Source organism: Rhinolophus sinicus, chromosome X (assembly GCF_036562045.2).
Source record: "Rhinolophus sinicus isolate RSC01 chromosome X, ASM3656204v1, whole genome shotgun sequence".
Taxonomy (NCBI): domain Eukaryota; kingdom Metazoa; phylum Chordata; class Mammalia; order Chiroptera; family Rhinolophidae; genus Rhinolophus; species Rhinolophus sinicus.
Genome location: NC_133768.1, coordinates 98371017 through 98385873, shown reverse-complemented (window position 1 = coordinate 98385873; position 14857 = coordinate 98371017). Strand labels below are relative to the sequence as shown.

Genomic DNA, 14857 nt, shown 5'->3' with positions numbered 1-14857 from the left:
AACATTTATTGATTAAATGAATAGCAGAGCTATTCTGGAATTCACTCTGAATTCCAGAGTAGGCAGAATTCCTTAGGCTCACATTTGCATATATTATCTGTATGGATGTTCCCCCCAATTTGATAAAAATGGATACTATATATTTTCATTCCAGAGACGGATTTTAGATCTTCAAGAATATGTACACAAAGAAGATAAAATTTTGTCTAGATGTGGCTCCCAGAAATCATGCAGATTAGAAGTAGAGCAAGCAAATGGCTCTACCTAATGGGAAGACAAATCCTTCAAAATCTTAGGCCCAATCATGTCCCACATGAAAAGGTACATTTTATTCCCATCACGCATTTGGGGAAAAAGACACAAACTCAGACATCCTGCAATTAAATATTTTTAGCAGGTTCATTTCTATGCAGAAAGTGGGCATCTAGTTACCTACAGATATACATATCAACATCATTGGCTGGCAGATTAGTAGAGTGTGTTTGCACTTGAGAATACTTCTAGCTTCAAATACCCGTATGTGAGAGTAGAAGTCTCAATATGTTTTAATACATTGAATATGTTTTAAAATTAATAAATTATATTTAAAACAACAACTAATTGTATCTTTACTAGGGACAGTGGCAAATCAAAAGACTGGCAAAGTGAAATATTGTATTTATTTAATTTATTGTTTAGACTGGCAAAGTGAAATATTATATTTATTTAATGTTTTGTTGCTGACAGTTGAGTGGTCTCAGGAAGGCCAGAAATCGTATCTGGAAAAGTCACTTAAGGCCAGGAAGAGTCTATAGGCTCAGGCAGACAGAGGTTCAAATCCAAGAAGCCTAGCTGAGGGGATCAAGGTCAAGCAGCAGAAACCAGGAGCTGAGGCTGGGAGCAAAAGGCAGACCTGGGTGCAAAGTCTGGGCGATGTGGAGTTGGGATCCCAGGCGTTGTGACCCGGTGGGTGGCAGTGGGGAGAATGAAGAGCAGAGAAAAAGGCACAGCTCACAGTGCCCCTGTTGAGTACAATGAATAAACTGTACAGATGAGAAAGTGTCCAAAAGGATCCACCTACTTCTTTGTCTACTATTATGTCCTTCTGTAGGTGATGGGCATTAACTGTAACCCATGCATATGAGTTTCCTGTAACTGGGCTGAGAGAATTGATATCTTCAGGTCAGAAGAGTGGGCCTGAGTATGCACTGTGCATTTCCTAGTGGGCCCTGCATTCTCAGCTTGGCTCTCATTTCCCATTACTGCTTCGCTCTGACTCACTTATGGCCTGCCACATGTCATTAGGCGGCTCAGCTGCTGCTTTCATTTCTCCCAAAGGTATACAGAGGTTTGGGTCTTGGCTTTTACATTTTTTTAGTTCTGAGAGCTAAAGGAAGTGGTCTTTTGATAGTTTGGTTTGTTGAGTTGAATACTTACAGCGTCTTACAGTTTCAATTTCCTTTTTCATAGGTATTTGATCCTGATGACCTTTATTCAGGAGTCAATTTCTCCAAGGTTCTGAGCACTCTTTTAGCTGTCAGCAAAGCAACAGAAGGTAAGCAGAGCTTGTGATTTATGAGTTCTGGGTGACATATTTGGTTCCATGTGTTTCTAATTACCTTAGGAGACAACTATGGCCAGGATTGTTTGGTGCAAATTTCTCCCCTCCCCACAAATAAACTCCAATGGATATCAAATGCTTTAAGTTTTCATGGTTTAGGATTTAAACATACCTATCACAGATGTCATTCTAATACCTGTAGTACAATCATTAGAACTAAGAACTCTTTCATTCAAAGCTACTGAATAGGCAACTGAGTGTAAGAAGACAAAATAAGAAGGAAAAGATCAGTTCCTTTTTTCATAAACTTTACAGACTATAGTGGTTGTTACTTCCCTTTCCCCACTAGAGACATTTTTCTCGTCGTTTTCTGTATGTCTTTGTCCATGTAAAGGAACCCCTAAGGAACCTTGCACTGGAAATGCAAACTCCGGTTCATAATGAGTGAAAAGAGTATCTTTTATTTAAGTGTTAATACTCACTACATTGGAGGTATTAAATATAAATCGTAGTAGATGCAAAGAAAATGATGATAATCTTGGAGTATAACTTCACTCCTTCTGTGACATAGTATCTTACCTATAGCTGGGCAGTTATAACCATAATTAAAGTGCTTTGAGCCCTTACCATGGGTCTAGGCTGTCCTACAAGCCTTAGGTAGTCTCATTCAATCTTTGAAACAACCCTGGGGGTAGGTATTATTATTAGGCCCATATTACAGATAAAGAAAGTCAGGCCCACACATGCCCAACTAGAAAGTAAGTGGCAGAGCTGGGATTCAAACTGACTCCAGAGCCCTATGCCCAAACACGGGTCTTGCTGCCGCAGACTGTGTGCCTAGCAGTGCCAGGGGCTACAAAGTGTAAGATATGGTCCCCGACCTTGAGAAAATTACCGTCTATTTAGGGAAACTCAACTTACCCACGTGAAACAATTAGAGAAGAAGAGCAGACAATATAATCAAGTGCCAAATAGGATGGAGCATCTAGGAAGCTATCAAGTAATTATAGTTTTAGTCAAAAGAGCTGTATATAATAGCAATAAATGTAAAAATACTTCTCCGAAGTTGTTCTTTTGCTATTTGGAAAAAAAAATGCTTTTGAGCTATGGCAAAGCGTAGAGCAGAAAGTACAGCTAATTCAAGTAACTATATTTAACACACATGACAACTCTCCAGTTCTGGGCAGGGAGGACCGTATCATTCTAACATTATGCCATACAAATTATACGTTCCTTTGCCAAACTTTCCTAGCAAGTTTTACAGTCTCTTCCCTCGCCACAGATATTTATAAAATACAAGGAGGTGAAAGTTAAAACCCACAGCATCAAGGAAACTACTTGGATACTGAGCTTGTCGCCTGGGGAATGTTTGGGCTTTAGACTTTTGCAGTTTATATCTTTTAAAAATAAGTGGAGAGGAAGAGAACCCTCATTTGAATTTGTCAAGAAGCCAGCTCCTCTCTTTAGTACACTCTCAGCATACTGAAAAATGTCCAGCTCAGCGTTGGTCTACTCGAATTTCACATGATTTCAAGGAAGAGAAGATTCTTGAGTTTGATTTTAAAAAAAATGATTCTAGTGTCAAGATTGCATCTTTCCAGACACACACACACACACACACACACACACACACACACACTCTCTCTCTCTCTCATTCTCGTTCTCCCCCGCACACCAGGCATAAGGGAGATTTTACATTATATATGCCACACATATTGTTACATGTGAGGAAAAAAAGAACCACTCAGTTATAGGCCAAAAAACAAAGAGAGAAATTTGAAATATTTCAAAGTAATAAGAGCCACAAACAGCTGTTTGGTACCCAATATAGTTCTGCCTGGGATAACAGGGCATACTGTTGCAACTGGCTCAGGAGGGAAGACTTGTAGGGAAATGGGTTAAGAGAAAATGTGGTTCTGTCGCTGTTTTTCATTCTACTGGAGAGCAATGGCCAGTAAGGTTAAGAAAAAGAAGTTGGCCACCAAAAAGGGAGGGGTGGGATAGAATACACTTGGCACATTCATAATGATAACAGAATTATGGCCAGGTTGCCTTTGAAAATGTCCCATGAAAGCTAATGTTATGTTGTAGATGTTTTTCTGACATGAGTGGTTCCCTTTACTGTGCCTTTTCCTCTTTTCACAGATCAGCTATCAGAAAGACCATGTGGACGTTCCTCCTCTCTTAGTGCTGCTAATAGTTCTCAGACAAACCCACAGGGAGCAGTTTCTAGCACAGCTCCAGGGCTGCACAGGCAGTCAAAGGCAGTGGTAAGTATAGTCCCCAATTTCCCCTGCCTGTTTTAAATCTGTGAAATTAGATCGAGACCCCGGTTGCATCTCCATGTGTGGTAAGATAACCATCCTGTTTGTTTGGGGCATCTCTCCATAAAACTACTTTTAAACCTAACACCAATTCAGGGTGGCCCAAATGCCTCTGAACAAATCAAAGGCGTGTGAGGCACAGAGTCAGATAACTGGGGTTGAGACTTTGGAGAATGCTATGCAAATATGTCATTATGACTACTTCCTGATGGCAGTTTGCTGTGATTTCCTCTATCTCTCGGTTTATTATCATCATGGGTACTGTCATTTTGTTTTTCTCTTTATATTATAATTGGGCCTATGATGAACTCCTATACTGGCATAGCCCTGTTGTCTTTGCATTTGGTCTTAACGGGAACTTTTGTTTAGGCGGAGATACCCCATCTTCTGCTCTTTTGAGACAGTATTCCTTGTGAAAAGCCACCCACTTGCTTTAAGCTATCATGAGTTATTACTTCCAAAGCACTTAACATTTTGAGATCACAGTTCCCTTTGAGAAGGTGATGAACACTATGGTTTCACATTCTTTGGGCCCTCTCAAATTGTGTGCAAACTCTCCTGTGTATGAACTTAGGGTATGTGTTTTGGGTAAAGTTCAATTTTGCTCATCAGCTTCTCAAAGGGGCCTGTGACAGGTGAAGAACTCCTGACTTAAGTAACTATGGGGTATTTGATCTTTTCATATGACTAAGTCTTAGCCGATTTAAGATATTCTTAGTAATTGTGTTGTGGGAGGCAGATTTTATGAGAGTAGGTTAGTACCTAATTTTGGTCGTATAATTACATAAGATATGTCTGTGTTGGATAGAGGCAGGATGGAATAGTTTATCACTCTACTTTGTTTCCTGGATCATTTAAATAAGTGTCTTTAGATAATTGGTAGGGAGAGAGGGAAATGAAAACCATGACCCACTTCAAAATACACATTCTCACAAATGGAAAAGTTTGCATATAGTTTCAAGGAGTTTCTTAATCCCCCTTGAGGCCTATCCATGTTAGGACTACTCCTAAGTTAAAAATTCAAGACTGAGATGGACCTGGGGTTTTATCCTTGGTCACCCCACTTTATTTGCCTACATTCATATAATGTCTGCCCCTGCCTCATTTAGATGAGTGCTTAATTTGGTGTGGCTTTTATTTTTCTAGGAGATGACGGAAAATGGAAGTCACCAGTTGATAGTAAAGGCAAGATTCAACTTTAAGCAGACTAATGAAGATGAACTGTCAGTCTGTAAAGGGGACATCATTTATGTCACTAGAGTTGAAGAAGGAGGCTGGTGGGAAGGCACATTAAATGGGAGAACAGGCTGGTTCCCTAGTAATTATGTCCGAGAAATTAAATCCAGTGGTAAGTCAATCTTTTAAAAGTCTTTTTGAATGTGACTCTTGTACTTTCTTGATATTCTTACAGGAAATCTTGTAGTTTTAATTGGTTAGCTGAAACTGTTTGTACTTGTATGTGTGTGTCCAAAATAGACTAAAACAGAACTGGGGAAAATCTGTGATTAGATATTTTGAAATGAAGTTGTATTTAGATTACATCAAGGCAGCAAAAAACTAAAAAAGCAAAAGAATTCAAAGCTCAGACAACTGTTCCACCTTAACTATGTCCCCTTCTGTCTACTAATTCTAGCCCATGTAACATAGTACATAGTCCTTCCTGCTACTCTAAGAATCACCATGGCAGAATACAATAATAAGAGGGGCCATGTGCTAACTTCCTTTTTTTAGCCCTCAGCTCTTGAAGCAGACCTAAGTCTAAATGCCTCAGAGATATGAGTGAAATCTTATTGCTCTTTAGTAGTCTTTTGAGACCTTGCTTAGGTAACTTACTTGCTTTTTATTATTTAGGAAAGTAGACTCTACCTATATTCCTGGAAAAAAACCTGTTATACAAAAATGTCATGATACCGATATAGTATTCAGGTATTCATTATATCTCCTCACTTTTCAAAAATATTTACCCATGGGTTCCTTTGAGTGATTAGCTTCTCAGTGCATTTTTTTCTTTTATAGATGTCTTTATTGCTTTTTTTTTAAAGATTGTATTGAGGAAGGGGAACAGGACTTTATTGGGGAACAGTGTGCACTTCCAGGACTTTTCTCCATGTCAAGTTGTTGTCCTTTCAATCTTAGTTTTGGAGGGTTCTGTTCAGCTTCAAGTTGTTCTTTCAGTCTTAGTTGTGGAGGGCGTAGCTCAGCTCCAGGTTCAGTTGCCGTTTCTAGTTGCAGGGGGCACAGCCCACCATCCCTTGCGGGAGTCTAACCGGCAACCTTGTGGTTGAGAGGACGCGCTCCAACCAACTGAGCCATCCGGGAGCTCAGCGGCAGCTCAGCTCAAGGTGCCGTGTTCAATTTTAGTTGCAGGGGACGCTGCCCACCATCCCTTGCAGGAGTCGAGGAATTGAGCTGGCAACCTTGTGGTTCAGAGCCCGCGCTCCAACCAACAACTGAGCCATCGGGGCGGCAGCTCAGCTCAAGGTGCCGTGTTCAATCTTAGTTGCAGGGGGCAGAGCCCACCATCCCTTGCGGGACTCGAGGAATTGAACTGGCAACCTTGTGGTTGAGAGCCCACTGGCCCATGTGGGAATCGAACCGGCAGCCTTCGGAGTTAGGAGCATGGAGCTCTAACCGCCTGAGCCACCGGGCCGGCCCTTTATTGCTTTTTTAATGCCTCAAAATAATACTATTAATTAATAATATTATAGGCTCACTGTAAATAAATAAAAACATTACAGAAATACATGTAGAGAATGAAAATTCCTTTCCTTGGCCCTTTCCCCCAGATAACCATTGTTATGAGCTTTTCCCTAAAGCTTTTAGGACAAATTTTACTTTGTACACTTTTCTGCACTGTTGGTTTAAGGCAGGGGGCAATCTTTTTTAATGGAATAATTATCTGTCTATCTATCTATCTATCTATCTATCTATCTATCTATCTATCATCTATCTATCTTAGCATTTTTTTTATTATTGAGAATTAAGATATTTCTGTTGAGCCTTGAAGTATTTTCAGGTCTTGCCTGGAATTTCCTTGGTTTTGATTATGTTCACAGCCAGTTTGTACCCCTTGTTACATCTTTCAATTGGTATAATCTGGTTGTTAAGATCTCTAAATAACTTTCCAGATTCACTCTAATTTTGTTCTCTTATTCAGTGTCTTCATCTGCAAAACTATAAGGCACAGCACTTGCTGCCTTGCTTTGGGACATAGGAAGTGGACAGACAGCACGCCCTCATTGTAATGTCCTTCACTGAGATGCCTTGTAGCACAGTCTGGACACTCCCTTGTGGACTGCCCATTTCTTGGGGAGTTATCTGAAGATTTTCAAATAACCAAGCTATTTGTCCTGATTTTTGGACCTTTCCCTTCAATTTTGTCCAATACACTCTTTGATTTAGAACTCAGTAAAGGACTCACATGTAAGCTCTGGTTCTGATTTGAACATCTAGGTAACCCCTGGAAACATTTTACCCAGCTGTTAAGGATAGGTCCGAACAGCTGGGGCCAGGAAGCCTGCTAGTCAGAGAAGGCCTGGGACTAGGAGTATGTGGAACAACATATCTCACCTAGCTTATTTCAGTGGCTTTCTAACTGGTATCTCTGTTCCTGTCCTTGTCACTCTTATAATCTAATTAAAACTCAGTAACTAGAGTGATTTTTTCAAAATCGAACTTGGGTAATGGTTCCCCATCTGAAAAAGAGTTAAACCAAGGTCATCCCAATAGTCTACAGGGATCTCCAGGATTTGACCTCCCAAACCCCTCTGACCTCCTCTCTGCCCTCTCTCTCCCTCACTCATTCCACTTTAGCCCCACTGGCCTCCTTGTTGCCTGGGCCAGACAGGCACCTTCTTTACTCTCTGTCCTTCCGCCTGGCGCACTCTCCACAGATATGAGCGTGGCTGATTCCCTCACCTCTTTCAGGTCTTTGCTTACTTGTTAGCTTCACAGTAGGGCCTTCCTTGGTCACCTGGGAGAAAATCGAACCCTATCCCCATTGTCCCTGTCATCCTTCCCTGCTTTATTTTTTTTGTTTACCATTTCTCTCCATCTAACGTAATATACATTTACTTATTTATTTCATTTACTGTATGTGTCTTACTATTAGAATGTAAGTGCTATGAGAGCAGAGATATTTTTCTGTGTCATTTATGCTTAGTAAATATTTGTAAAATGAATGAGTGTTGTGGGGCAGGTCATTAAATTTTGCTCAGCTTTTGTTCACTGAGCATTCCTAGGTACTGGGTGGGGGAGGTTATAATAATCTGTTCTCATGGACTCTGCCTCCAAGGACCTGACGATCTAGGAGTCAAGACAGGTGGGTACACAATCAAATATAACAGGATAGGACAGAATAAGTAACATGGACAAAACTCTAAGTCTAAATAAGATGCTGCTGGAGCAGTAAGGAAACAATTCAATTAACAATAACCTAAGTGGGGGAAGCACTTGAATTGGGTCTTGAAGAATGGAAAGAAGCTTCTGACTTGTAGAAGAAGGTTAGAGAGAGTTAGTACATTAAAGCATGGAGCAAGTGGTAGGATGATTTGGGTTGAGCGTAAGGTGAGTGAAGAGGAGTGGGGCCTTGAGCAGGAGCTACATTAAGAGAGGTGTCAATGCAGGGGATAGCAATGTAGTTCAGAAAGATCTTTCTAGTGGTAGTGTGAGGAATGGTTTGCAGGGAAGTGGTGGGGATAACCAATGAGGATGTGGGGAAACCGGCAGAGATGACTGCTGAAATCCAGGCAATCCAGATAGTGGTGTGGGCTACTTTTGTGAGAGTGGGGAGGAAGAGAAAGTGGATGGATGGAGTAGATACTGTTAAAGTAGAATCAAGAAAACCGGCTGATAATTAGTTATGAGGAAAAGGGAAGAGGTAAGGATTACTGCAAGTCTAGGGATCCAGCTTGATGGTGATCTCCTTAGAGACATGCAGTGTCATCCACCTAGCCAGCCGGCAAAAATTTATTCACCATGGCTAAGATTTCAGTCTTTGTCCTGAGCTCTGGTGAGGCAGAGACACCTAAGACGTGACTCTTGCCTTCATGGTGTTCATAATCTAATGAGGGAGCGCTATGATCAGAATGCAGTATGATAAGTTTAGTGATAGAGCTAAATAAAGGGTAGTTTGGAGAGTGGTGAACGGAAGAGAGGTGACTAACTCATCGTGACAGGGAAGTCAAGGGGGACTCATTCCTCTTTGTATACCTTTCTGTCCCCATAGTGCCTAATGGTTCTTTAGACATTGGAAATGTTTGATACATGCTGACCTCCATTAATAGAGAAGATAGGGAAGATAGGAGTAGGAGGAGTGTGTGTGTGTGTGTGTGTGTGTGTGTGTGTGCGCGCGTGCGCGCGTTGGGTGATTGGCACTGAAGACGATGAGTTGTTGTTTTGCACATGTTGAGTGGAGGTGCCAGCCAGTTATAGTTCTGAAGGTTTTCAAAAGGTAATTGGCGCTATGGATTTAGAACACGGGAGAGAGAAGAGCTGGAGATGAAACCAGTTGACAGTGTAAACTGGTAGATGATAAAGTGTAAAATATGTAGCAGATCATCAGTGTACACAGTGCACTGTGGCTGGAGAGGTTGGGGTAGGTTTCATGGAGGAGGTTGGGATTGAGCTGAACCCTCAGAGATATGTAGGCTGTGGGTAGGCCCAGAAGAGAGGGGTGGGGAGAAATCTAAGTCAGTGATTGCTCGAGGAGTACAAAAACCACAAAGGATCTGCAGTAGGATTGAGCAGAGTGAGCTTAGGGGACAGTGGGAGATATTAGCTTGATATAATGAAAATGTCTCATTGGAAAAATAGGTGTTAAGTCTTTGTTGACTTGAATTCTTTCCCATCTCAATTCCTGCTGCTTCCGCAAAACAGTGAGTAGGTCAAAACCTATCTAGGATTCTGCTGAGGGACATTTTAAATTCAATGCTGTGCTGTTTTGGTCTAGAAAACAAACACCTATCAATTTTTATTGCTTTTCATGAAGTTCATATTGATGTAAAGCTTAGGAAAGAAGATTTGTCTGTAAGGAGTTTAAAAAAATGATTCATAGATTAAATGCACATCTCATTGAAACAAAACCTTCAATTTAGAGTTTTAAACCCCACTGCCATACAACCTCTTGGGTCATTTATGAATCTGAATCAGACATGGAACTGAGGAACTTCAGTGATCTCTGTCTGCTTACTATTAGGTCAAACGTGTAACACTGAGATCACTAGAATCGTTAGTAAATCTGGTTACAACCTTCTCCCTGCAGACTGCTGTGCCATAGGAGTGGTGTGCATAGTTTTCTCCCCTGCAGCCGATGAAGAGCACTTTGTGCCTGGTAAATTTGCTCTTGGGGAGTGGCATTTTAAGTTTTAGAACCCACTGTAGCTTTTGTTTAGAGATAATTATGGCTGAAGCCCTGGGGACAGCTTCTTTCCTCTCTTCAGGAGGAGGATGATGTCAGAGGACTTATAGGACCACCAATCTAATACTGTAGAGAGTTAAGAAATAGAATATTTAACACACACACACACACACACACACACACACACACACACACACACACACAATCTCCTTTCAACGTGAGTTTTAGGATGAAGATAGAATAGTTTTTTGTGACCATGATAATAAAAGCCTCTCACCAAGGATGGTGGAAGTTAGACAATGGTGACGTTATGAAGCCATTGTTACCAGTCCTGCTTGCCTACCTTTTGATTTGTTGTTACATGAGAAAAATAAACTCTATTTTGAACACAAATGTTTTCATCAAATATCTTACTTCATAAAAAATACATGTATGAATAACTTAGTCCTTATAAAAGCCACAGAAGATATATTAAGGGCCTTTGCTCCTTTATTTCATTTGAGTCACATACATTATTTATAGGAAATTAGCCATTTATACAATTTTCAGTCCTTTTCTTAAACATCAGTGGTAGCATGTAAATTAACATGTTATTTGTACATCAAAATAATTTCTACCAATACATCAATAACATAGTAAATTACATCTCTTTTTAAAATGTTTTGTCTTTGTTACTGAGAAAAGCTAAGGGTTTTATCGGGACCTTGCATTAAAACTTTCCTGGCAAAATTTCCATGCCAAGAAAATATTGAGGCAAGTGTGATCGGAGAAGATATTTTAAGCAAATTCAGCTTTGTGCAACTGCTTCAGTTAAGGAGGGTCATTAAATTCTTCTAAAACTTCTTATTAGCAGGTAAATATAGATATCATATGAAGAGATTAGATCGATGGCTAATTAAGTTTATATTAAGGGAGATTAAGAAATGACTCTTCCTACCGATTATACAAAAAACTAGGATTAAGCTTTATATTTAGACTTCCTGTTTTAATCCCTTGAATATATCACATAGATGTTTCATATCCTGAGAAACTAGTTGTCACCAGATTTCTTTTTGTCCTATCACTGCCAACAGGCAATAGGAATTTGTACATCAGCAAGGGGAGGGAAAAAATCAAAAGTTAATTGAAAAATTATCTTTATATTAGGATTCAAAGAGTTTCTTATGGCTATATCTGTGTTAAACTTATTGTTTGGGTTATATTATACCAAATAACCCATTTGAATTCTACACTACATTGACTTATGTTTTTTCAGAGATTGAATTGAATTGACCAATCTTTTCATTGCCTTAGAAACACCACCTAAAAGGTTTATATTTTGATGTCAGTTCCCATTAGGTCACTTTGAACAATCCCTAGAAACTGAATTTGTCTCCTTTGAACCTCTACATCTTTATTCCTTCTCTCCATGTCGCTGAGTGTGGGTTTCAGAGAGAACTGCACATGGCAGGAGTAAGCAGTGGGAGGGATGGGAGTGGGGGCAAAGAGGAACCAGAGGTAACAAACTGTCACTGAGGCACAGTGCTGGTGTTTTTCAGTTTATATAGCCACCCTTTGAATTTTTTCATGGGGCCAATCATTTCCAAAGGCTGCTTTTTTAGATTTTTCCAAGTTTGTCCTTCCAAATCTGTCTCCCTTCTACTCTTTGTGTTTTGATCACCCATCCTATACCAGGCCTGTAGGGAAAGCCAGAATTTCCAGCACTATGCTGAATAAGAGCGGTCAGATGGGTACTAGACTTATGGGATGACCACTTTGTAAGTGATATAAATTTCTAATCACTATATTGTACACCTGAAACTAATATAATATTGTATTTACAACTGCAATTGAAAAGAAAGAAAGAAAGAGTGGTGAGAGCAGATTTCCTTGCCTTGTTCCTGATCTCAAGGCAAAGCGTTCAGCATTTGGTCTCTTACCATTATGTAAGATGCTAGCTGTAGGTTTTCATAGATGCTCTTTATTGAGTTGAAGAAGTTCCTCTTTATTCCTATTTTTTTTCTGGAAGTTTTTTTTTCTTGAATAGGTGTTCAGTTTTGCCAAGTACCTTTTCTGCATCAATTGATATCACCATGTGATTTTTCTGTTTAGACTCTTATTATGGGTTACATTGATTGATTTTTTAATATTTAACCAACCTTTCATCCCTGGGATGAATTCCAGGTATACAATTCTTTTGAAATATCACTGAATTCTATTTGGTAACACTTTGTTAAGGTTTTTTTGCATCTACATTCATGAAGGATACTGGTCTGCAATTTTCTTTTTTTGTGCTATCTTTGGTTTTGGTGTCCATATAAGAGTGACTTTATAAAATAAGTTGGAAAGTGGTCCCTTCTCTATGATTTTCTACAAGAGATTGTGAAGCATTGGTATTGCTGGGGGAAGGGAGTTATCACTTTGTGAGTGGTGTAAATGTCTAACTATTACATTGTTTTGTACACCTGAAACTAATAAAAATGAATTAATATTGCTTCTCCCTTAAACATTTTGATAAAATTCTCTAGTGAAACCATATGGATGTGGAAATTTATTTTTCCAGAGTTTTAAATTTATAAATTCAATTTCCTTAATAGTTATAATAGACTATGCAAATGGTCTATTTCCTATTAGCTGAGTTGTGGTAGTATTTATTTTCTGAGGAATTGGTTCATTTCACATCTAATTATAAAATTTATGTGTGTAGAGTTCTTTATAGTATTCTCTTATTATTTTTTTGTAATCTCCAGGGTCTGTAGTGATATCCCGTTTCACTCCTGATATTGGTGATTTGTATCTTGTCACTTTTTTCCCTGTCAGTCTTGCTAAAGGTTTGACAATTTCATCAGTCTTCTCAAAGCACCAGCTCTTTCTGCATCACGTTCAAGTATCCAGTAAATTTCAAGGCAGCCACTTCTTTCTTTTTAATTCATATTTCTCACTTCTACTTTACATAGTTAACATTTTGTTTCATTTACAATGACCTATTCTTATGGCCTTTCCTTTCCTCTTCCATGTCTTGGCAGGCTCTCCATTACTGTTTACCCTTTCTTTTGGCCTTGCTTTAGAAAGGTAACCACATCTTGCTGGTATCTCTAGAAACTTTTATGTTTATCAAGAGTGGTTTACATCATAATTCCACAAAACAACTGAGTTCTAAGTAGAACCATTATAGCTACATTGTAGAAAACTTGCCTAATAAAAAAACTAAAGGAATTAGGCAATGGTCAATTTTGAATATGTCTAAGAGTGTGGTATACTGGAAAGAACATCAGACTTGGCAATATAATACTTGGGTTCAAGTCCTGGCTCTGCCACTTACAATCATAAGTAATAGGCTAGGTGGTACTACATTGCTCAAGGTCACTCAGTTCAGCCTTGTGAAGCCACCAGGTGAATCCAGGCAGGTCTTGAAATATCATAAAGCCTCCGCAAACTGTCCATACATCACTTGTCAACACTGGGAAGTGACAGAATTGGCCCTTATTGCTGCCTTTACTTTGTTTCCACTATGCCCAGCTTGGCACAGCTAGACAACTCACCATCACAGACCCAGTCCTGCCTTGAGCATTGCCATTTCTATAGCTGTGCTTCTGGAATCTTCCATGACTAGAAAACTCTACTGTCTTCTCTGTCTGTTAGAGTCCTAGCTACCCTCTAGCGCCTGATCATGTACCCCCTGTCCAGCAAGGTCTTCTCTTACCATCCCAGGTCAAACTGATGGTCCCTTTGAACACCAGTAGGAACCACTACCCATGCCATCAACTGACACTTTTGGTAGCTTTATCTCTGGACGTCATATTGGTTAGAAGCACAAGCCCTTGTCAAGGCATACCTGAGCTTCAGTCTTGGCTCTGCCATTTCCCAGATTCATGCCATTAGGCAGCTGACATCACCTTTGTGAACCTTAGTAACCTCCTCTGCAAAATGAGAGCATTTCTGAATGACGGGGTTGTTGTGAAGGTCAAATAAAATGTCTTAAAAGCTATTAGGTGCCAAATAAATGTCAGGGATTTTTTTTTGGGGGGGGGCTAGCCACATTGCTGCTGGCCCCATCTGTGGAAAGATGCTTTTTTTGGGGGGAGAGGAACAGGACTTTATTGGGGAACAGTGTGTACTTCCAGGACTTTTTTCCAAGTCAAATTGTGTCCTTTCAATCTTAGTTGTGGAAGGCGCAGCTCAGCTCCAGGTCCAGTTGCCGTTGTTAGTTGCAGGGGGCACAGCCCACCATCCCTTGCGGGACTCGAGGAATTGAACTGGCAACCTTGTGGTTGAGAGCCTGCGCTCCAACCAAGTGAGCCATCTGGCACCAGCAGATGTGGGAGTCGAACGGGCAGCTTTTGGCATTAGGAGCATGGAGCTCCAACCACCTGAACCACCGGGCCAGCCCCCAGGATATTTTCAATATAATAATAATTAGCAATCAAGGGTAAATGGGAAATTATTCATGAAAGAATGTTGTAATAATTGGTCTTCCGGAAAAATGGCGGCGTGAGGTGAGCCTCTGTAAAGCTCCCCTGGAATTTACAAAGAATCGAACAACAAAAACTCCACAAAGGACTCCCTGCACAGCAGACAGGCAAGACGAAGAGGCCCACTACCGACTAAAATCACCTACAGGTGGGAGATCCCCTCGAGTGGGGGGAGGAGGAAAGG

General features: G+C 40.2%; 1 protein-coding gene across 7 annotated transcripts in view; it reads left to right on the top strand.

Annotated features, from left to right (window-relative positions):
- ARHGEF6 (Rac/Cdc42 guanine nucleotide exchange factor 6) overlaps positions 1–14857 on the top strand; it is a 126687-nt gene that overhangs the window by 31093 nt on the left and 80737 nt on the right. For all 7 annotated transcript variants that reach the window (XM_019714692.2, XM_019714693.2, XM_019714691.2 and 4 more), the window contains 3 exons: positions 1450–1534; positions 3686–3810; positions 5011–5212. In XM_019714692.2, coding sequence (XP_019570251.2) covers positions 1450–1534; positions 3686–3810; positions 5011–5212 — 412 coding nt within the window. The remainder of the gene's footprint in view (positions 1–1449; positions 1535–3685; positions 3811–5010; positions 5213–14857) is intronic.